Source organism: Python bivittatus, unplaced genomic scaffold (assembly GCF_059951505.1).
Source record: "Python bivittatus isolate LINGU-HERP-01145 unplaced genomic scaffold, Pbiv_v1 ctg000210_np1212, whole genome shotgun sequence".
In the NCBI taxonomy this organism is placed as follows: Eukaryota; Metazoa; Chordata; class Lepidosauria; order Squamata; family Pythonidae; genus Python; species Python bivittatus.
Window position 1 is genome coordinate 7788167 of NW_028277053.1, and position 25002 is coordinate 7813168.

Genomic DNA, 25002 nt, shown 5'->3' on the forward strand with positions numbered 1-25002 from the left:
CTAAACCACACTGCCTGACTAGTATGGTTCTACCACTACATGTAAGCCTATCTCAAGGAACCCATGCACAAAGTAGGCACTTTAGTGCAGGAACAGCACGGCCTGCTTTTATTGCTATTGCCTTAAAACAGATGGGCTCATGACTATTGACCTCCACCACCCATCACAGCCTTGGTCAACTGAGACTTTCAGATAATTTTTTTTTTTTACGAAGTTAAGAGACATTTAGGCTACCGGATTTAGTTGTATCCTTGTCACATACAGCATTCCTTGCTACTAGTAAGGGAACAACACTGTCGGTGGGGCACTTCTGGCCAGTAAGCCACAAACACAACCAAAATCCAGTTTTACCTCAAATGTCCTCACGTTATTCTAAGAGAGCTAGGACCTCTAATCTAGAGATTACGTTACAAGCCAGCATACTATTTCCCACATTCCCCTCCCCCCACAACTAGGAGGTCACCTCATAAGCAGGTATGCCTTGTAACAAATTTCTCAAAACTCCCCTGGGACACTTAGAGCAAAAAGTATTTGGAGCCCCAGTCTTAACTGGGCCTTTGCTCATTCGTTCCAAGAACCTGCCATCTCTTATATTCTAAATTACAAATACACAATTAGTTTTCCATTAGGTTAGAGCAAATTCTGCAAAATTGATCTAGAGCACCTACTGTTGCTATATTACATCATGCTTGAAAGGCAGAGCTTGGACATAAATACTTAATGTAATAAATACAGTCTGAAATATTTGATCCACTTGACAGTTTAATTGATCTGCGACAGACAGACTGACAGGAAAAATTAAATTAGTCCTGCCTCATTTCTGCCAAAAGCACATTTTGACTCAAGGTACTTGAATTATAGCTTGGTTCACAAAGGGATCCCATTTACACAGTTACCACTAAAGGAAAACTGGAGCAGTTGAGGCACTGATTTGGATTTTAAGGGGTATCTCACTGTTACCCCATTTCTCCATCCTAGGAGTTCGGTGCAGGGATGCAAAACTGCAAGACAATGGGATCCTTGTCTGGCTCCCCAGAAGTCATATATGGGAAGGCTTGAGGATATTTTAAGGGGCGAGAGGGGTGCTTAAAGCTTTACAGAGTTGTTTTTTAAAGGGGTGAAATGCGTTTTGGGGCCCAGCCCTGTATGGCCCAAGAACCAATGAAAGCGTGCACCTCTGGTTTAAAGGAATTTCCATATCACTCACAAAGGGGCAGGAGGCAAACTGGTTCCTACGTATTTCACTGAGATTCCTAGTTAACCCCACACTGAGTGCCCTATTCACTGAGAATGAGTGGTACGTGGCTGAATCCCAGGTGAATCAGGCTGCTTCTGATCAGCACCATGCCTTTATGAAACAGAGCAGAATCCTTATGAGGCAGGCTAAAACAGACGAGGACTGTAAAGTAATTCAGCCCGTGACTCCTGGAGAAAGACACCTGCAAAAAACATGACTTCCACTTCAGGTACCGGTTAATCAGAGGCTCTCCTGTCATAATGCTTGGGAAATGCAATGTTGAACACTTGGCCTGCACATATGTCCAAATGATACGATATGCCCAAAACAATTACAACCACATTATATAAAGGTTAGGTCCGATTCCTTCTGCATTTCAGCATATACTACGCAGTCTGTAGTCTTCATAGGTATTTTCCTTGGAACAAGTAGGGAGACACAGAAATCATTCATTTTCAGTTGCTCCCTGTGAACGTCCTCCTTGCACTTATCAGTCTGAGACTAGGCACACGTGGTAAACTCAGAAGGACCTGCCACTCACATCGAACTTTATCCTAGACCGACATCTACTGTACACTTAGTTCCAGAATTCCCCACTTTTTTTCCTGATATTGGCTGAGTTCCATCCCCTCACATCGTACCTGAACATTTCATCTCTGAAAATTTCCTGTGATTTTTCCATTCTAGTCACGAGGAAAGCCTCATTTTTCCAAATCTGACTTCTCACTCAAGGTTGCCTCTTATTCCATCCAAGTCCAAATGGGCTATTTTCTGAAATGCTAAATTTGGCTCAACTATGCTACATCTCACCAACTTCCTTCAAAATCTCCCCCTTTCCTTATATTTATGGCTGCAAGGGGAAAAAAAATGCTCCACTCCTTCTTTTAAAAAAACCCCAAAACCCTTATTCTTATTTTTTGATCTTAGTTGTTAAATCTTGGTGGATGCTCCAGCACGGAACTCAGAAAGCACCAAGGAGAAAGTGCTGAACTGAAGTAAAATTAAGAGGAAAAGAAGTTTCTAGTTCCCTCTCAGCTCCCAACAAACAAACAGGAAAAGCCCCAAAGATGACTGCAGGACCTTCCCTCGGTTCACAGATCCAGAGCTCCAAGGAATTCACCTGCTCAGAATTCAGTACCTTAATCAGAGATCTTTTTATTTTCACAATACTCTTAATCCTGGCTTTCTTGCTTCATTTCCACAAATGGCCAGCACTGAGGGTGAAATGAAATGCAAATCAAGTTTTTAACCCATTTGGGATATTACAGGAGGAATTAAAACTATAAAATGACGGTATATTCAGTTAAAACCCGTCCTGAATTTGCAGTTTAGCCCTGGTGCCTTAGCTACATCTACAGCTCCTAAAGTATTATCAAATGGGAATGTGTTTCAGTTACATCCAAACCTACATCAACCTTTTATAATACACATTATTACTACAGTTGATATTACTTATCTTTTAAACCTTTGGAATAAGGAGCTAAAATATTCCATACCAGTAAATCAATGCAATATGTTTTTAAAATATGAAGTATACCTTGTATGATCTTAAGATGAGACTAACTCAACTAAAGCTTCTTTTCCACGTCTACTGGATTTTTCAAAGAATGTCTGAAATTTACCAAATCTGTTTTGCTGGAAGAGTAATATGGATGAGGGAATACTTAAACATATGATATCAGTTTGTTCAATTTATATCCCATTTTGGCTTGATATTCACAAATGTGTTTTATGGTGTTACAAAGATGTGCGTGTGCTTTTGAATTACATACTGAAACTCTGGAATGCATCACTGTTAATATCAATTTGATATGCATCAAATTAATATCAAGCATGGGGATAACAAAGAAGATAATTATTCAAAGTTAGAAAGAGACATTGCAGACATTCAATCTGGGATTACAGAATGCACTAGCATTCTCTTGGCACAGTGGAAAACTGGTGAATACTGTTTAGTATGTCAAGAAAAGGAAGTATTATTTCTTTTTAAAACTGGCTGAATGTTTTTTGTGTCTGTCTTTTTTGTTTTTTTTTCCTTTCTTTTTGCATCAAAAGAATAAATAAGGCAAAGACATGCAAAAAACCAAAGAGGGTAACTGCCAAATATATGAAAGGTACCAAATTAAAGAAATGCAGATAAATAAATAGAACTGGAAAGCATTATGGGCATGAAATGTATTTATCTATTTACTTAATTACATGCATGTACGTAAATGTGTTCAATTTTTAATTAAAATTTAATTTTGTATTATAAATTTTATATGGTATGTGCGGCATGTGTGGGTTAGCTGATATGAACAAAGTTTGTCTGCCTGCAGTAAGCCAGGAGCCATAGTTAACAAACCACAACAGCTGGGTCCAAACAGCTGGGTTGAAACATGATGTTCAAAATCAAACCAACCACATTCTGGCTTAGCATGATGTATGAAGTTATCTTGTGACTTACTATTTTTATAATTTGCTTCCACTAAAGTTAGGATTAGCTAGCTAATTCCACCACTATAGCAATTGGCTTTCTCCCCAAAAGCAAAAAACAAAAAGATGTATTTAGAAGAGCCATCTCATTTCATGAAACCGTTTTTTAAACTGACACCACTTCCCTTTCTATATCTCTGTAGGTTCACCTGGACTTGTGAATACTCACAAAAAAGACAAAGTCTCTGATTCAAAGGCTTAGGAACAGCCCTGACTGAAATGGATATATTCAGAACCACGTAACCATAAGAGTTAAAAATTTAACAAAGATATAAAGACTGCTTTGAATCAACTAGCAAGAAATTTGCTGTGTTAGTTGATTCAAAACAGTCTGGAATTCCTGCGAATTCATGAAACGACTTCCAATGTTAAATATTTTCTTTCTCTAAGGCATAAATTTGCCATCAAGGAGGAGTTAGGGGATAGTCTATAGAAACTCTGTCGAGAAGAGAATGTCCTGCTTGGCTTTGCCTGCGCGACACCCTTTCCAGATTACTCAGAGCCCCCTGTTTTGTTCCTGCCTGTAAGGGGTTGGATGAGTTGACAAATTCTATTAATCCAGGGTAATTTACAGCTCAGCCCTTTCTCTTCCTTAGAAGCACCACAATTAAGCCTCCGCCAGCCCTTCTGCAATCACAGCAGTAACCCCTGCAGGATCTTGATCGATCTCACTGGCTGCTTTGATGTATAATGCAAAAAGCTACTTTCCCATCAATGGCAGAGGCTGCTCTGCGGGGCAGGGAGCAGCCACGTACGAGAGGGAGCAGCCACCGCTGCCACAATGGGGGCGGGGGGCACGATGCAAGTCATTCCCTGGGCAGGGGAATTCTTCTTTTCCTTCCAACTTGCTCTAGATAGTAGGGGCTTCCAGGTGAGGAGAGTGAGATTCTCCCACAGTGACTGAGAACTGAAAGCCAAAGGTTTTTGTTTGCCTCCATTAATGATTTTTCAATTAATGAATTGCCTCTGTCCATTAAGGAACTGCTCCGGGGCACTTGCTTTTAAGCCTGCTAATTTATACTGGTAAGTCCATGTCTCCACATAGTGCATAAATAAAACAAGTGGTGTAAGGCAGTGTTTCTCAACCTCAGCAACTTTAAGACATGTGGACTTCAACTCCCAGAATTCCTCAGCCAGCATGCTGGCTAGGGAATTCTGGGAGTTGAAGTCCACACGTCTTAGAGTTGAAGTTGAGAAACACTGGTGTAAGGGATTTTCCCTTTAGGCAATAACAGCAACTCTGATTGGAAGAGTTTGGATGTGTGTATATCAGGCACCCTTGTAAAGAAGGGTAAAAACCCTGGATCGATACAGCCATACAAACCTACCTAACATGTCACCCTATTCCTTTCCAGGGTAACAATGTTATAGAGGGCACCACAAAGGAGCATGAACTACTAAGCTAAGGAGATGAAGGGCTTGAGATCTGAAAATGAAATATCACTAAATCTTATTGACTCCAGCACCATTCACTATGCCTTCCATATTGTTCGATCTGTACAAGCTATCTTTCCTTCCACAAGGTGTATGCACTGTTTTATACACTGCGCTTAGTTCTCACCTCTCTTTTTCACTATTTCATTAACTCCCTCCAACCACAACTTTCTCAGCCTTCCCCTTCACATATTTCTTTCACAATTCAATTCCAATTCATGTTTTCTATGTGACCAAACCACTTCAAGCTGGGCCCTGTCTTCTGAATTTCACTGGCATTCATTCACCTCCCTTCATTCTTGATCCTACTTTTGGGGTATTCTTGATCCTACTTGTTAGGTATATTACACTCATAATATACTCGTCTGGTAGTCCATTTCCACTGCATTCAATTTACTTTTACATTCCCCTGACCTTTCTGTCACTTCCCTGTAACAGAGCAGGCAGAAACGTGCTCTTATACAAAGCCATTTCACTTCTTTTGACATTCTCTCCTCACCACACACCACGTATGTCCTACACTTCTATCAGTTTTTGCATGCCTTAAAATTTCTCCATCCTTTTTCCCAGTAATAAACATTCTGCCAAGGTACACAAATTCATTTCCATGCTCCAGGTTTTTACCATTTATGTATACCTTGCAACCGCTCACTCTATTTTTCCTGTCAAACACAAGTACCTTGAGCTATGAATTTGCAGATCCAGACTCCTTTTTGCAAGAGAACTTCTGCTGAAAATGTTCTCAGCCAACAACGCAGCAGCATCAGCATGAAAAAGCTCACCTGCATCCATGTCTAGCAACATACTGTGGCCAAGAAGTTGTCTGCATCCCACCAACTAGGAGGTATACATTACGAATCGACACACACTCGGAATACACAAATAAGTGACACGGGTAGCGGGTGCAACTGAGCAAATGGAGCACACACATTAAAAAGGGACAAACCTTTGTGTAGTCACACCCGCCACCTTGATTTTTTTGAGCCCCCTTCCACAGATGCTCCTGAAATGGTAGCATTTGACCACCTCAGCTGATCTCAGAAACGCAGCAGGATTGGGTTAATTAGTACTTGGAAGAGAGGCTAACTGGGTGTAGTCACCAAGAGTTGAGGACCTCTTGTCTTTTCAAAGAGAAACCCCACTTTCAATAAAGTTTGTGGCTAAGGAAGTAAAGCTTTAGCATCCATTTATTAAATCTTCAGCATCCTCTAGTGAGGGAAGCCCCATGGGGCGATCCACATAGAAAAACAGCAGATGGTTAAAGGATTAAGCATGATCCCTCACTGCTCCCAACTGCCCACTCCCAAAGCAGTTCAGCTTTTAAAATAAGATTAAATACACTCATTGACAGGTATGAATATTAGACCTGTGCCCGAGCTAATGAAAAATGCTCACGGAGTTCACCTGAACACATTTTCACTGGACTTTTCTGGATTTCAGTGGATCCCTTGCAAGCAAAAAGTTGGAATTAAGCAAGCAGGATATTGTAGTAGGGTTTTGTTTAATCCAGCTCTTTCAAAATTCTGTGGGGACACAAATTAACTCTTTCCTAACCTGGAAACTGGGCCCAGTACTGACTCAACTAATATTGCAATTTTAGCTTTCATTAGAAAGGCTAAGAAATATGGTTATTTTTTCCAAACCTAAGCACTGGCTTAGCTCAAAACCTGGAGAGCCAAAGTCCTGGTCCAGGCACTCCAGAACTGGAGCTGAACAGGCAACGTGTATCACCCTTCCTCCCCCAGGCCTGAATCTTTTGTCATTTGCATAGGATGGAAGGCAGACACTTTGTAGCAGAACCTGCAGTGTATGGTCGAAACAGTCAAGATGGTGTCTGTGACAGTACAGTTAGTCCTCAGTTAGCGACCATTCGCACTTATGACAGTGATAAAAAGGAAACTTTGCAACCAATCCTCACATTTACAACCTTCGCAAGTCTGTAAAGCAAAGGAAAGCTGAAGTCAGATTGTAAGCACAGTCACGGTTTCACTTAGTGACCGCTTTGCCTAATGACCAAGGTGCCAGTCCCAATTGTGGTTGCTAAACGAGGACTATCTGTATAATCAAGATGGTGTCTGCCCACTTTTTATGTGTGTCATGGAGTTTCGGTTGCACTGTTGTAGCTCTCACGTTGACTTTTTTGACCCCACCCTGCTGATGTCCCTGGGCAGAACTGTCTTTCACATTTCTTCTCCTTTATGTAGCACTTCCTGTGTACATGAAGAAAACAAACAGCTACCACCAGCCGCTGCTTATCAAGGGCAGAAGGTATGCCCAGAAAGTATTTGCTTCTTGGGAACCCTTGCTTTCAAGCCTGGCAGGAATCTTAACTCTGTAGGCCTTTCTCAACCTTCCCCTTGGAAGTTCTTTACTGATAACGCACCTCCTTTTTCCAGGGACAAGATGGACGTCCCAGACAAAGAAGGGGTTGAGAGTCAAGGGTATTAACAAAAACTCATGGTATGATATTAAAAAGGGAGCTTTTAGGTAGCCTCTTCTGTTAAAATGATTAAACTATTTCACTAGTAGGAGTGGTAGTGTCTGTGGGAGAGCCTGGGTGTCAAAAAAGTCAAGATGGCAGCTACGATTTTGTGGTCAAAGCCCTGCATACACCCCTTTTCTAATGAGAGTTGCATATGCAATGCCCATAAAAGGGGGTGGGGTTTTGTTTGTGTGGTTGTGGCTGCCATCATGCTGACTGGGGAATTCTGGGAGTTGAAGTCCACACATCTTAAAGTTGCTGAGGTTGAGAAGCACTGATCTAGCCTGAAAGTTGTTGACACTTAAAGTTTTCAACGTTCTTGTAAAGCATCCATTTCCTAAGAAACACATTGCCTCTGGATTTTGGATTATAAAAAGTGATACAGACAATTGTAAACTGCTTTGAGACTTCTTTTAATGGGAAGTGATACAGAAATATTTTTTTAATAAATAAAATAAGCAAGTCATGACAGTATAGGAAAGAGACTGACAGATGCACTGGGCTGGCCCAAGACCTTCGATTCCTGCAGTGGGCCATCTATGATATTCATGGCAATATCCTGGCCTGGCTCCAACTCTCAGCCTTATTGGCCTCTCAGTTAAAAAAGAAATTCTTAACATAAATATTAAAGTATTAAAATAGACAAGATACTTTCAGTTCCCACTGAGAAATTTCTTGTTGCAAAATAAACGGAAGCTAACTCCTAAAGACAAACATCAACTTCTAAAACTCTTATTGAATATTCAACATTTGAACAAGGCTCTGGTTTCTCATATACCTCATCTAAGGGCTTCCATCTTCTCCATGATCATTAAGACAAAAAGTCTAGGGCACTGACTTCCCTACACATGCCCTTGCTAAATACCACTGAGCTTAATCGGGCTTAATACCAGGTAAATGCAAATATACCTGCAAGTTTGCAGCGTAATTTTATCTATATTTACATTTTAAAAATACCAACTTTATTCAATATCCACGAGTCTCGGGAAAATTTGGGTAAAATTACAGTCTAAATCCCTCTCTCCATTCTTTCTTTCCTTTGTTCCAGTGGGTGCATAACCACACTGGCCTGCACACTGCACAGTATCTAATATCACATTTCCTACCTCCCAGCAATAATACGATGTACTACTTTGCAAGGCTGATGCAACCTATACTCTACCACAGTGTCAACAAATCATAACGTGAACATAATGTTGGGATTTACTTGTGTGTATAAATCATTTTTTAAAAAAAACACCTTGTTCTATTTTTCTTTTAATTTATCTCCCCAGAAAAAAAGACTTGAGCTAGAAGCAGCATGAACTCCTATCACTGCTGGCATCTATCATTTAGCTGCACTTAAATTCTGGATTTCTCCCTTGTTGTGGACAGTAATAAAGTCTACTGACAGTAAGAGGGAGCCAGCACAGCTGGTAAGAGTTACAGACCCTGGAACTCAACGTTTGGACTCTGATCCCCAGAGTGCACAGAACTGAGACTAGATGCCAGAGACAGAATTTCCTGGATGAAGTTCTATATTCACTTCCTCAGAGTCAATTTGAATCAAATTGAATCAGGCTGACTCAGTTCAGCTGTACCTGTACTAAAGGCAACTCAGGCTGACCCAAATTGATTCCGCAATGTCCAATTTGATCTGACACTTTGAATCCATTTGTCATTTCAATTCAGACATTCAAATGAAAGCAAATCTCTGAATCAGAATATTTATGCCTTGTAGGTGCATTGTATAAATACACATATAATAACTCTCGTTTTGCAAAACAAGTGTCACACAGAGTCAAATCCACAAGCTACTTATGCAAACAAATACTCAGCGAATTTGCCTTTAGCAGTGCCTTTAATCTAAGCTTTAAATAACACACCAATATTTAACAATGATAAAACGGTTGATATTTTATCAGCTGAAAATCACAACTTGATATAAACTTAGAGAAGGAAGGATGACTTCTACAAGTGGATTTCAAAAAGCATTTTAATGAGGATATTTAATTTAGTCTATAGCGCTCTGCAAACATTTTACACTTCAGGAACTGAAGTGCAAAAAACCAGATAGTGGATCCATTGTTTTCAGACAAGAGCAAGCCTCTGGAACAAAAACTCCTGCACTGAAATGCAAAACAAAGACACAGCTGATTCCTGCCAGGTCCCAGCGCCATCAGAAGCATCGATACACAAACTGAACTCTTTCCAAAGGCAAACACTGCGGCTATCTATGCATGCGTACATGAAGCAGCGTATAAACAAATAAGGCAATGTTGGGCATTACAAACCCAAATCTCCAGAGCCATCTATGAGGTACGGTCCAGAACGTCATGATGGCAGCCGTGAGAATGCAACATGCATTAAAAAGCAGGTGGAGCCCTGATCACACTCTCACGGCTGCCAAGGCCTGGAGACACCTCTGCAAACCTCCTTCTTTACATCGAATGTACAGTTCACATCTCAGGCACAGAAAGTTACTAGGACTGTTACATCCTGTTGAAATAAAAGAAGAAACAAGGACTGTAGGGTGAGGATCTCCGCAGTGGGCTGCAAATGTCTATTGCACTTGCCAGGCTGGAAAGGGAAAACAACTCAGAGGGAAACAGCTGGGAAGAGACGCAAGAGGACCCTCCTCGCCAAGAGCTGGAGGGGCTCCGAGGGCGGGCAGCTCTCAGCCCACCCAGCCAGCCCGGACTGAATCTCAGTAGGATAGGCATTTTCAGCTCCATTAAAGTCAATCGAGAATTTTGCTACACTGACATAAGTGTAAGGGGAGGAAGGGGGATCTCCAGGGCTATGCATTTTTTGGTCCTTGGCAAAAAGTGGTCTTCCTGCTACTTTTTAAACAAAAATGTCAGTGGAGTAATTTATTCCATTGACCGAACAGAGGGAAAACTTCTCTCCTGATGAAAATGAGCTGAATGCTCACTCCAACTCCATTTAACAAAACAGTTGATAAGCTTCACCCCCATCCAGGCATTTTCCTGAGGTGCAAGTCGGGGGGGGCACAGTCCCCACTGAACATTGTTGGAGTAGAGGAGAAGGTCGCCTTCTGCCCAGAACTCCTGGAGAACATTATCTGCTGCAGCCCATTCTTCAGCAGTGAAGGATTTTTTCCTTCATTCAACAGAACTGCGGAATGAGAGGAAATATCTTCCTACTGAAAAATCATCACATTTTTTCCTCAGTATGTTTTCCTTCACATTCTCTCAGATTTTTTTTGCTTTTCTTGCTCTGTTGCTCCATAGTTTTCTATTTTTTACTTTCTTTCATTTTTTCCCCATTCACAAGAGAGAGAACACTGAAAGACTAAACGTTGGTGGGACCTTTCCCAATTGCCTGAGACTAGCCACACCATCTACCATGGTCATTTAAAAAAATATCTACAGGTTCTGGAAGTCTGAGGACTTTTGCACAGAACTATTATACAAAAATGTTAGGGAAAAGGGCAAGGATTTAGGTGAATTCTAAGATGGAAATAAAGCTCCCTGGGAAAATCCTTTAGAGGAATGACAAAAGGTAGTTTTTCAAACTCTTTGAAGAGAATTAAGAAAGAGGTTAGGGGAAAGGCATTCACCAGAAACCGGGCAAGAAGCAATACATTCATCCTACTGCAGGATAAATTTAGATGCAAGATTTAATGTTTTATTAAATCAAAGCTTCTGTCGATGCTACGGGTTCTGTATTCTGCCAGCACAGCCCTTTTTCTTTCATGTTCCTTCTGCACATTCAGCTTTGCACAAAGAGAGGGCAGCAGGACACAGGGAAATTAGTTGCACCAGAGAACTTGCATCACAAGAATACATTTCTGAAATGCAAGAATGGGTAATAGAACATGAATCCATGGAACAGAAGACGGCAGAAGTTAGCGGCCTGCTCAGTCTTTTTAGTGCAACGCTGATATTGTGCCCTTTCCCAGCATATTTTAAATAATAGTTGAAGAATTCCAAATCCAGTCCACCTACGCCTCTGGAGCACCTGAGCTGTCCCCCCTAGACTTTATAGGATTTCTCCTTTTCAGCTCAGGGTTTAACCGGTTGCATCTCAAATCAGGTCTCTGTTTCCAAGAACCCATTTCTATGCAGGCACTTAGCCAAATACAGTAACAGCACAAATGTTGACTCAGAAGTAAGTTCTATTGATTTTAATTGTATCTACTCTCAAGTAAGATTGCATCTTAAAAATTAATAAAATTTAATTTCATTTAGAGTTGGGCCCCAAATATATAATAATAAAACTGAACATTTAACCATGCAGCCGGGACAAAAGAGCAAACGTTATGTTCAAAAACACCAGCTCTGCCAAGAAATCCCAGCCAACTCAGTGGCACTCAATTAGTGAACTCCAGCTCAGTCAATTGGTCGCTGTTTATTGCCAGAGACGACAGGAAAAAAACCCGCCATACATAAAATCTCTTACCTTTGAGAGATGCTACTTGTGACAAGGCTTGGGCGTACGTCGCTGTATTGAGGAGGGTCCCTGGTAGACAGGAAGGGAAGAAGGAGCCAGAAGGACCAACTGCTCTGCTGAGGCTGTAGGAAAGGGGGCCGGGGTGGGGGGGAGATTACAAGCAAGCAATTCAGGAATGGATGGTAGTTCACTTGATCTCTGCATTATCCATCCAGCCTCAGAAATATCAAGAGCCTGAGAAGGTGGTGGCCTGCCTGTTGATGGACATTGACTGCTACGCTTATTGAATACCTGTTCTAAGGCAGCAACCTGCTGGTTTGTTTGTGTTGCAATCTCATTCCAGGTGCTGGTATTGACCTTTAAACTCTAAATGGCCTAGAACCAGAGTGCCAAGGGCACTCTCTCCATTAGATTGCCCCTCGGGCTTTACAGTCAACAATTAAGCTCTTTCCCGGGTCCCATTACTTCAGACGCTCAGGTCTTCTTCAAGAGGACGTTCACGCAAGCCTCTTTCAAAGCCAAATGGCAACTTACCGATTCCATTAAGCTTTTGGAAGACGATTTGCTAATTCCTCTTACTTAGATTGTCTGTTGCTACTAACCTAGTGCTTAGTTTTCAGCCTATTTATATATTTTCAGGGGGATGTACTCAGAAGTTCGTGCTTTCTCGGCAGTATGGGATATGGAATAATGGATTTAACTTACAGGATGGCAGATTCCATCCTGAAATATCCTGAAGAGCATTTGATTGTAGCACCAATGATCTAGAGAGGTGGTGGGTTCCCTTTCACTGAATGAGTTTGAGAAGATGCTGGTCAGCATCTGTCTGGGACATTTTAATCTGGATTCTGCACTGAGCAAGGGGTTGGATCCAATAGCCTAAATGGCCTCACACAACTTCAGGATCACTCTAAAATTAACAAATATTGAAAAACTAAAAACAGCTTATAAATATGGAGCTTATCCTGACTCTGAACTTTAATCCACACTTCCCATCTCTTTTATATTGTCCCACCTATAGACTCATTAACTCTTTTATACTGCACCATCTTCACCAAGCTTCCAAGGAGGAACCTACACCCCACCAAAACTGACGGGGCAAGCTACTGCATATAAACAGGCAGCAAACCCTACATTCACTTGTGCTGATATTACCTAGTTTGTTTTATTTTATTTATTTATTCAGTTTATATAGCTGCCCATCTCAGACCAGTGACTCTGGGTGGCTAACAAGAGTTGGGTAACAAAACATCTGCAAGCAAATTACCAAGCTCAGAGAGTATCAAGAACTCCACTGCATCATCTTCACCTGGAATGTGTGGACTGCAAACTAGACAAGAGATGGTGGTCGCGTTTATACTAGAAGGGTAAGATGTGCATTTTTATATTAATTCATTAAAATGTCCATCCACTCTTTCACTTATTTTGTCTGATTCCTCAGGGGATGTCAGGCCTAGCCCAAGGAACTCCAGGAGACCATGTAGATTCAGTTCAGCAATGTTTATTAGCTACAACCTCTAGCAAGAATCTTCCCAGACTGAAACCTCAGTTCCCAAAGTCAGCCAGTCAAAACAGAGTGAATTCCTCAGGGAGGTGCCAGCCTCATCCCCTTATCTCTTCCTCGCCCCTCAGGAGACGAAAGAGCATGTTTCCCTCCCTGAGTTTGGCCTTCATAATTCCATTCCATCACAGGGGATCTACTATATAGAATTTTAATATGAGGTACTTATTGTTCTGTGTTAACTCTGCAAGATGCAATTGTCCCTTTCATTCTGATTTCTTCTCAGCTGTTAGTTGTATGTATCTTGAAGCCACCATTTCTATGTTAGGATAACTACACATGGCTTTGTGGCAACTGTTTCTCTTGGCATCCATGTGCTTGGTGCATCTGGCATCCTCCCATGGGGCACAGAGTGTCCAGACAATTTCTCCCCTTGAACTTCTGGTGGTTTGGTGAGTCAGGGAAATGCCTGCCAGACGCAGCAAAGGCAAACAAACACACTAGGACAGACAGAGCGATGGATATGGGCCTTGCACAGAAGAGGAGATGGAACCTGTGAGAAGCGCAGGATGACAAGATGCAGAACATCCGACTTAAGAGGTATGGATGGCAAGGAAAGTAAGAAAATGGGTGGCTGTTGTCAAGGATGTGAGCAGCAAAGAAGACAAGGTCACCTTTAAAAGAATAAAGAGGACCTTACAGAAAGAAGGACTGGTCCTGCCTCCCACTTCCCATCCATGAGGTTCTCACCCAGGAGAATGGGAAGGGTGAGAGAGAATATTATGAGCCTTATTAATTTCTTCCTTCTGTGCAATAGCAAAGGACTCCAACACAAACACAAGCTTTCTTACAGGAAAGGCAGAAGAGAAACAATCATGGCTGCTTGGAGAAAGGGCCCAGAACCTCTCTTCTGAATACAACTCCCAAATCCTCAACCCCATTTCTCATTCCTGAAGGCAAGAGATACAGAGGTGGGCTCCAGCTGAAGCAGAGAATCCATCTGTGTACAATGGGGGGGGGGGTCCCCTGAGCACTTCTCCCTGTTGGAAGTCAGAGCACCAGCCATCTCTTCCCCACTTCTCTCTGCACCTGGAAACAGAAATGGGAATGTTCTCCCAATTCCATCCTATTTTCCCCCAATCTCAGAATGCAACTAGGGCAGGAAATAACTATCTCTGCTGCTCTAAAGCGGGAACAAAAGTTTTTACACATCATACTTCATCACAGAGCGATGCCAGCCTCACTACAGTGAGTATGTTATTAATCTTCAGTCTGCAAGATTTTTTTAAAAAAATTGTAGAAGGGAGGCCACACATATGTAATTTTCCTTCTCATTCATGCCTGAAGTTTTGAAGCTCATTCATGTTTGAAGACAGCGTCGTGGGCATCACCCTGCAGAGCGTCTTTTGTATTCTGATGCTGCCATTTGTCATGGCCTAGAATCACAGGCCTAATCCTATTTTCTGCTCAAGGAAGGTCCTGCCAAAAGTGAGAAATGTACATTTTGAAGTTCTAAGCCAGAATGGACGGGAGATTTTGCATTCCTTGTTGAGGAAACAAATCCCTGGACATCACTGCAGTTCACTCAGTATAAAGTAAAAAGCTCAAAAGACCATAATCAGACAAACACTTTTCACCTGAATGCTAAATCGTATTAAAGCCATACTTAGCAGTGGAGTCACACTTTCAGCATTAACCAGAGATACAGCAACTGAATTCAGATTATGATAATAATATGTTATATTCTGTCTATACTATTCCTAATTTTTGGTCCTTGAACATTTAAAGCTTGTGATCTGTGACTCAGAGGCTGCAAAACTGGACAACCTATTACATTTTTAAGTGGGTGCTGCAAAGCCGCAAAGGGTTACTTGGACTTAATAAAGCTCTGAGAGAACTGCCACATCGAAGCAGATTTGGTAACCAAAGCAGAGACTTGTTTCAGTGCCATGCATGGAATCGGGTAACTTGCCGAAAGCTCTGCATATTCAGTGGCTTTTCTGCCATTTCTGGGGTTGTGAGAAGCAATATATAATCCTGTAACTTCACTTCTTGCGATGGCCTCTTTGATACTGACACAACAGCAAGCCAATCAGTTTAATATCTCATTAAATTCACTGCTGATCGGAGCTCTTTGGGTAGCAAAGATAGCCTTGTTTTGGCTTCATTCACTTGCTGAGCTCTGAGTGTTGTCTATGTGGCCAGCCACAAACTTTAACTTTGCACATTTTTATGATAATGGAACAACAATACACTTCTCTGCTGGTCTTGCTAACACAACTGGGAGCAAATTCAGCTTTCAGCACATCCAGTATGACTCAGGGATTAAACTTTACTTTTAAATTGTGCCCCAATCCGTAAGGACATGTCAATGTTGGTTCTTTAGTGTCATGCCAAGCCTGTTACCTCAGAAAGGTAAGAGGAAGAAAGCTTACTTTTCAAACAAGTTTTTGAAAATCTTTATTTTTATGGTGTAGCAGGATATGCTCTGCACTGATTCAGCACAACTCCTCCTCTTAGGCAACCAGAGGTTACTGTGTTGTCTTTTCCTCTTCCTTGCTATCTCTGCCTTAAAAAAGGTAGAGCGGGAATATTTCAAAAACAAATTGTTGAAGCTACCCAACCAAAAGTTTGCAAAACATTTCCTCTGAGGTGTCCACCAGCCCTGGTACTTTCACCCCATTCTGCCAAAAATTAAAGCAGCTGCAAGCATTTTTCTGCTTCCCCACTATAGCTGCGGATGAATCTTTTTCTTAATTGTATCTTGTATCTCAGAGCAGCTCAGTTTGCCCTCAAATCACCAACTCAAATCAAATCATGCCCTCTTTAAACCTCCAGTTCAAATTCAATTGGGTTGATCTGCACATGCCTAATGCTCATTTTTACTAGGAGAGAAGAAGTAATACTTCTCCATTTTTGCAGCTATCCTCTGTAACTGCAAAATTGGAGAAGAGGGACAACTTTAGGAAGTCAAGGGTACGTTGGGGAGCAAAAACTCTGCCTTCTGCCAGACAGTAACCAAGGCTTTCATACAGACTCTTTCTTTTTAATCCAGTCTGTGTGTTTGTGGTCAGTTCCTCAGCTTCCTGGCTTCCTAAAGACACTGAGGTGAGATGAGATAATTTATCGCTGTTATATCAAACATACTACCTGGGGAAGGACATAATGCCCACTGGAGGTCTTGTGGACTAAATATATGGCTGCCCCTTTTAGGTTTCTTCCTCTATTTTACCCCTTGCTCAGCCCAGCACTGCATCTGTGGGGGCTGAGGAGGGGGCAAGCAAGTCTCCAAGCTTAATCCCATTCTCCTCCTTGCTTCCACCAAACTGCACCTCTATTTTTCTTGGTTGCCCTCCCAGGGGACGGGCTAAAGAAGTCAAGATGGCAGCCACCATCAAGTGGTCAAAGCCCTGCCTCTTTTCAATGTGCAAAAAAAGGGGTGTGGCTTTGATTGCTTGGTGGTGCCCGCCATTTAATTTTTTTCACCCCCCTCCCTGCAGACAGCCCTGTCCTCCCCTATGAAAACAGCCCTTTTTGATTACTTCCTTTCTTCCCCAGCTTATGGGGAGACCATTCCTGAGGAGGGGCTGAAATGATGCCCAAAGCCATCCTGGTTGCAAACTGGCTAAAGCAGTTAAGCATGTGGTCCTATTCTTTCTTTTACTTTAAAAAGGCAAAGGGGAGGTCGACCGGGGCTGAAATCTTTTCCCAGGCTGGTAAGGTGCGAAGCCACCCTACCTCACCAACCCTCGGCTGCATCTCTTGCTAGGCTTCCCAGTCCAGGCCCAGTCTGACCTCCGGCAGTGCCAGCTGCAGTGCCTGGCTGGGAGGCAGGAGCAGGAACCGAATGCCAGGTTCAGTCTTAGAAGGGGAAATGCAACATTCCTCGTAGGAACCCTTCTTTTGTCTGGCAAGACTATTAGCTAGGGGAGAAAATCAAGGCCACCAACCAAAATTACAAAATCCACAAATTCCGGTTCTGTTCACTACCTATTTCTCCACAGACTAACGGTGTTTCCATTTCTCTGCTTTTTTAAAATTTCCATTGGTAATTTCTCTATTTTCTTGCTACTTTTCTTTCTAAATCCTTTGCAGGTTCTCTATAATAGCCATTTCTGAATCCTCCTCTAAAGCCATTCTTTGCTTGTTTTGTTGCTTAGCTGCATAATGCAAAGTGTGCAGCTAACTTTCTCTGCCTTCCTTATTCTAAATTAAGCAATGCAGGGTGCACAGAGAAAGGGGGGGGAGGTCCAACCCTCCCAAATTTTCTTAACCTATACAATGCCAACCAAGCTTATTTATTTCTTAATCCTCTGCTGTGAAGCAAACAGTAGTGGAAAGCCACATTTCGCAAGGATAGAGGTTTAATATATAAGTGATTATATCATTCTAATCTGGGTGATAATTCTATAATTCACTCGATATTTTAGACAATCATAGCTTGGCTTTCTGTTTCCCATAATAACTAGAGAGTTTTTTAAATCTACCCCCACACTTCCCCATCCCACTTCCCCCAAGTTTCCTGTGCGGATGTTTTGAATCTTCTGGAAAAAACAACTTCTAAACAGAAAGCAACATTACAACCAAGACTAACACACAGAACAGCTGAATGTTTTCACACCAACAGTGCAGCATTCTTGTGTACTTTATACCGGAACCTTTGATTTCCATGTGAAGCTCAAATGACAGCAGTAGTGGGCAAGTGATGAGGCAGAATTAGTAACCAACCCTTTTTAATTTGGTCTTAATTACTTGAATGGGGGAACCTGAAGGATTTCATTTCCCATCCTTACCCGCGTGCTGTCAAAGATCAACGCTTGTGCACGTCTGCCTGTCAGAGCAACTCAACTGAAGGATGGGATGGACAGGGCTCCCCCGCACACTCTGCGCAAGCCTTTCCCAGAACCGTCGTCTGCCAAATTGCACCATGACAGAGTTTATCTGTTCATCTCGGCCTTTACCAAAGTCAGGATTCCATGGGAGTCAGTTCTTTCTGTAATGCTATTCTTGTTTTAAATGTTCATTTATTTTCATCATTGTTTTCCTCCATAGTTCTGATTTTGTGGTATATATCACCTTTGAAGGTTTACACTGAGGGATAACTTTAAAATCTTTCACCTAAATATACTATTTTTTTCACTATGTTTTTCTTTAGAAATGCCACCATGGTTTACCAAAATATCTAATGAACAGTTTGAGTTAATACACAAAACCTAACATGCCAGAATTGTGCTTATTCAGAAATAACACCCATTTAATACAAGAATAACTGTTCTCGTATAATTATAAAATTGTAACCACACCCATCATTCTAAACCTGATGTTCAAATATACGTTGGTCACTATCTCAGCCACATAAATAGAATAATTAAAAAATGCAGAGTCTTTAAATCTTTCACTCAGATTTTCTATTCTACAAGTTTTGAAGAGGTGGAACGGCTAAAAAAAATGTTACCTAGTTATGGATCACTTTTTTATGGTGCATTTGGGCTTTTCTGAGCTTCCCACTACCTTCAATGTAGCCTCTGAATGCCATCATTCACATTTTTTCCTCTGTATGCATACCTATGGTCTTTCCGCGTGCCAATCAAGACAACCTTTCATGCAGTTCACTGACAACTATTTAATGACACAGGAACTGCACCAGGTCTCAGGCAGAACTTCAATCGCACCACTGCAGCTGCCATCTTGACCTTGACTATACCCTGTGGATGCAGTATGCTTTGGGGAAAGAAAAGCTTCCCCTGACTTCTGTTTACATGTAGATGTCTCTTTGCATCAGTGCTGTCCTGGGTATCACTGCTTGTCCTTATTCACTCTCTTGTTCCATAGAAACAGGAAAGTTCTTTTCACTTTCTTCTAAGTATTGTATGTTCCCAGGACCAAAGTTTCCAAGCTAAGCAGCCAATATAGTTCTATCTTCCCTAATGTTATCTGCTTAGCATGACCTTGTTTTGGAGCCATCTGAAAATCTTTCTCAGTGTTATAGGACATTCCCTCTTTCAAATCAAAATGACATCAATTTGTTCACATTAGTTGGCACTTCTGTTAGATTTAATTGGATGTTTGGGACCAAGGAAGACTCTAGAAATATCTTGTGGAGCTCCCCTCCCCACTCTTTCGTGTTCTGCATGGCACTCCAGATATGAGTAATTCTGAATACATATAAAATCAAACAGGAGGAACTAGAAGCAGCAGCTTACCTCTGTTGAATCTCCAGGCTCTCCTTCTTATTCCTAGGTTGATCAGCGGGGGAGGGAGAGTTTAAATTTCTTCCAGGGGGTGTCACTTCTGCCACTGTCTCCTTAGAACCTTCCTGATCAGAAGATCCTCTCTCTGTTTTTCTCCATTTAGCTCTTCTGTTCTGGAACCAGACCTGAATCAGGTTGGGGATTAGCACTGAGTAGCCTTGTATGAACATTAAAAAAAATCATACATGTGGATTTGCCTTCTCTTTGACTTGGAAAGACAATCTTCTAAAAAGGCTGAGGTTCTGGGAGAGGATCATCTTTATATGCCAATAGTTTGAAGGCTAATCATCCTCAAAGAACAGGAGAAAACAAACAGCATATGTGTGTATGCTTACGTATATGTATGTACGTGTGTGCATTTATGCGATTGTGGAAATGCCACCATTACTGCAAAATTGTTAAAAATGCTTATAAAAAGGAGACTTTAATGTAGTTTGAATCTCTTGTACACTGTCCATGTTACTCCAAAGAACTGGGACTGCAAATGAGAATGTGATTATTTTAAACTGAGAGTTTGGCTTAACCTGGTTGTGTTATTGTGTTTATTGAAAATTGGGCTTTCTTAGTTATGGCTAAGGAAACACACAATTTAAAAGATGATTACAGTGTGCTGAGTATCACTGTTCTTATTATCACTCCATTTTTATTTAGCATGCTTTTAATTGCATGTATCAGCAAAGGCTGAATAATGATTTTATCTGCATTCCAAATTTAGGAGAGTTAAATGCAAAGCCAATTGCAGACACTTCCTTGTGCCTTAATTGAATGAAGGTCACAGCTATAACAACATTTAATTGAGCTATTTTTCATTATCATATTTTAATGACTTTGCAATGACAGTTTGCCGGCTTCTGAAGAAAGAGCCTGATGAAGTCGTTTATTTTCGTATTTAGTTTTTGTTTGACAACATCATCTTCGATTAAGGCATGGTCTTTCAGCACATTAATCATATTTGAATGAGCAGAGGGCAATAGTGTAAACAGGGCTTCTTCTCCCCATGTCCTAGCATGAAAGCAAACCCTAACTCTATTGTCTGCTTGCATAATACTCGACAACAAGGCTAAACGTTATAATTGTCACCACCCCTATCTCGCCCTTGCACCTTTCAGGGAGAAGTTATGATCTTCCAGTTCTGAATGCTCCATAATTGTCCCATTTATCTCAATTTGCAGCACAGTCTTTAGGCACCAATTGCTAAAATGGTGGGAGGGAAAACTCCAAACCAATGTACCTCCGACGTACTGGCAAAAGGGAGATTTCAATGTCCAAATAATAATAATCAGTTTAATTTCCCTGCACATGACCAGTGATTCATGTTCAGATTTAATAATCATGGTTGCATAATCTGATTATAGAAGAAATAATTTGTTTACAATCCCCAATTTACTGCAGTGAATTCCATTATCTCTCCTCAGCCATTGGGTTTTAAGAGATACTAACATGACCCTGGGGAAAGAAAGGCGTGCTATTATATTTCCTACAATTAGATCTTTGCATAATCTTAACCCCAAGCACCTACATAAAAAGAAGACAGAAACAGCAGGCAGGAAAAGCCCCATAAATAACATATGTGAGCATTAAAAAAAGCTTGGCTCTTACTAAATAAGAGGAGTGTACGTGTGTGTGCGCGCATGCGCAGATGTGGAGCTATTCCGCACCTGGTTCCCGCTTCTGAGATCTGTTTGCACATGGAAATGTTCTCACTGAGAGAAAACATACAGCCAGATGGATGTAAGGGTGGGCGGGCTCCATTTTTAACAGGGCTCTACCTGTTCAAGCTCCATTGTTAGAAAGGGGAATGCTGAACTACACCTTTCTGCCTCAAAGAACAGATTCTCCTTCTGACCGAAAAGGAGAATTCTTCCCATGTACTGGAAGCTCATTTTCGGTGTTGAATGTGCTTCACTTTATTTCAGAACAGGCAGTTTAAAAGAAAATCTATCCATGCTTAATGCAACCGGGTCTGAAACTTTACTGGCCACTGCACTGATAAACCTGTGGACTTTTCCTGCCATGTTCTTGCTGTCAGCTGCATTTCCATCACCAGTTTCCCTGAAGGAAAAAAATATATTAGGCACTGAGAGACGACACACCTGTGGCTTCATCCCTAGACTCTGCTCCACCCACCTGCACATATAAAACTATACGCCCCATTCCTCCTTCCTGCCTTGCCTGACAGACCCTTGAAAAGACACACAGCCCTTATGTTCACCCAGATTTTCTGAGACTGGGCCAGGAAACAACAGATAAGCTTCCTCATCGGGCTTGCAATGAAGCGTGCACACAATTTTAGCCTAGGCAATTAGAGAAAACACAATATCTACGTTTTTTTTTAGCTTTTTTATCCCACCTTTATTATTTTTATAAGTAACTCAAGGTGGCGAACATACCTAACACTCCTTCCTCCTCCTATTTTCCCAACAACAACAACCCTGTGAGGTGAATTGGGCTGAGAGAGACAACTGGCTCAAAGCCACCCAGCCAGCCTTCCTGCCTAAGTCTCCTGGTTTCTAGCCTGGTGCCTTAACCACTAGACCAAACTGGCTTATTCTAGTTTATTCCTAACTGGAAACCCCTTATAGACTTTTTGCATGAAACAGAAAAAAATGAACTTTATGGTGTTGATGTTTAGATAGGACACATTATAGAAAAAAAAATGAGTTACTTTGTAACCACAGAGCAAGAGGTGAATCTATAATTGTACTTATAACTGCTGTAAAGAAAATTGGAAGCTACTGCTTTGTATTTTCTCTCTTTACTTTTACACTTTTTGCTCTTTCCTTGATCTCTTTTTTCTTTTTCTTACTTTATTAGTTTCTATCAGTCTTTTATCTTCTTTCTTAAAAGTTTTAACAAAATTATATTAAAAAAACAATTTTAGCCTAGGCATATTGCCACAAGACATTGCCATGTTTTACGCACACGCATACACCCGACATCAAAGCATTCATAAAGAGAGAGCACTGACGCAGAGGAAGGTTTCTGGGAGGAATTACTGTATGTCTGCTGGTATTAAGAGAAGTTGCTTCTTGATACATTCAGGAGAGAAACTAGCAGTTCCATCGTGGCCAAAGACATACTAATCCAATGTAAAGCAATAAAATTAGTCTACTCTTCAACAAGCTATTTATTAACGCATTTTGCTAAACGTGAATATATTTTAACGTGTTTCATACTCAATCATCCTGATACCCAGAACACAGGACAAGCCAGCAAACTTCCTGCAGGATTAAAAGAGACGGCATCTTTTTCTCTATATCTTCTGTGTGTAAAAAAGTATTTGCACTGTTCCCCAAAATGATTAATGGAAGCAGATGAGCACAGATGTGCAAGCTTGGGGAGGAAATTGATATGCTCTTCTAACTAAAGCTTGTTCAAGACCAAGATCAATCCCATAGAGCCTCATTTGACAAGAAACTAACCCGGAGGAGCTTCCTTCTTAGGGAAGATTCATTCTTTGTCCCCATTTCCATTCAGATCAAACCAAATTGTTTTTTTGCTAATCAGGTTCACCGGACAGCAGCTTTGCATACTGTCAAGGAAGAGCCGTTGGGAGTGTCTGCCTCCTCCTTCCCCAGCGGCACCCCACCCCACCCCACCCCTTCTCCCCAACCCTCCAATGCAAGGAAATGGATGTGCACTGATGTAATTTAGTACCTTGGAGACACGGACAAATTAGTGTAGAACATTATCACTGGTTAATTATGAATGACCGATTAATCAACCTAATCTAATATTCCACATTATGTTGATGTTATTAAAGTGCATCATGAAAATGACAGATCGGCTTCATTTATTTTCTTTGGCCAAATGTGCAAATGGATCCTCCTTGCAGGCAGCACGAGGAAAAGGAGAGGATGCAGAGAAAAAGGGGCCGAAGCAAGAGGAGGAAAGGGACAGCTCCGGGCCGCCAGCCCTCCTTTACCTGCACGCGGGCCTCTGTCAGGTTGATCTTCATGGCCAGCTCTTCCCTCGTGAAGACGTCTGGATAGTGAGTCTGGGCAAAGACCGCTTCCAGCGCTTCCAGCTGCGGAGAGACAAGCAGCGGCGTCGGGCAGGGGGCCTCGGGGAACGGTCCCGGGCGCTGGGTTCCGCCCGGCCCCGGCCCGGCCCGGCCCGGCCCACAGCGGCTCCTCGGGCAAGGACGGGCTTCCCACTCCCAAACCGGGCGGGAGAGGCGCACCACGCGACTCGGGTACCTGCTGGAGCGTGAAGGTGGTCCGGTTCCGTCGCTGCTTCCGGCGCAAGAAGCCGTCCTCGAAGTCCGCCGTGGAGGGGCCGCCAAAGGCCGTGGCACCTGATCGAGGAGAGAGGCCCCGGTCAGCAGGGAGGCGCGCTCCAGCTCGGGGTGGCCGGAAGCTTTTAGCAGGCCCCGACGGCCCCCCCGGCCAGGTTCCCAAACTTGTCGCTTACCGTTTGGCGGAGCGCCTGTACCCCGAGGTCGGGAGGCCTCGCCTTTTCGCGGCCTAGGTCCCCAGCTAAGGAGCCAGACCCAGAGAGGTGGTGGCGAGCAGAGCCCTCGCTTGCGCGCTGTCTCCGCGGAACTCGGCCGCTCCGTTGAGCGAGGCGCGCTCGGCGCCCTTGGGAGCCGGAGGGCGGAGATGAAATCCGCCCGGGAAGGAAGCGGAGCTCCGCGATCCTGTCCCGGGCGGATTGGCTTTGCGCCAGACGGGCTGCGCTCCGGACAAGAGGCGGCCAGATGCTACTCGGACGAAGGGGAGCCAGCCCGGCCTGAAGGCACGACGGGCCAGTGGCAAGGGCCCATGGGGGGCGAGCTGCCACCGCCGGACGCAACAGGGGTGGGGGGCGAGGCCTGCTCCCCTCCAACAGAACCGCGGCGCCGCAGCCGGGTTTCCGAGCGGGCCTCGAGGTCAGCCCCGGGGCCTCCCCGGGAACGCACGTCCAGGCGAGCGCCGCTCCATTCCCTATTTCGTGCGGAAAAAGCGCTCTGGCCCCGAAGAACCATTAAGGAGACAGAGCCACCCGGCAGGGCCGAGGGGAAATTCCGGCTGGGGGCTGACTTTTGCCCGAATTAAGAGAAAAGGCCTCGGAGGCCTGGAGATGCCGCGGTGCGGATCGACTAAACGAAACCGACCGCGCCATCGCGCAGAGCTTCTCTCCAGGCGCCACTTGAACGCCCCCGTTACGCGCCACCTTTCGGCCCCCGTGGGATTTTCTCGGATTCCCACGGGGACTCCCTCCCGCCGTCTCTATGCAGCTGCTCCAC

General features: G+C 42.8%; 1 protein-coding gene across 1 annotated transcript in view; it reads right to left on the reverse strand.

Annotated features, from left to right (window-relative positions):
• DRGX (dorsal root ganglia homeobox) overlaps window positions 1-24741 on the reverse strand; it is a 36879-nt gene extending 12138 nt beyond the window's left edge. Inside the window, exons 1-5 of the mRNA XM_088139502.1 lie at window positions 24482-24741; window positions 23975-24134; window positions 23701-23802; window positions 19728-19900; window positions 12033-12145 (exon numbers count right to left, since the gene is read on the reverse strand). Of these exons, the coding sequence (XP_087995628.1) occupies window positions 12033-12145; window positions 19728-19900; window positions 23701-23802; window positions 23975-24134; window positions 24482-24741 (808 nt within the window). The remainder of the gene's footprint in view (window positions 1-12032; window positions 12146-19727; window positions 19901-23700; window positions 23803-23974; window positions 24135-24481) is intronic.
• Window positions 24742-25002: the final 261 nt, after the last annotated feature.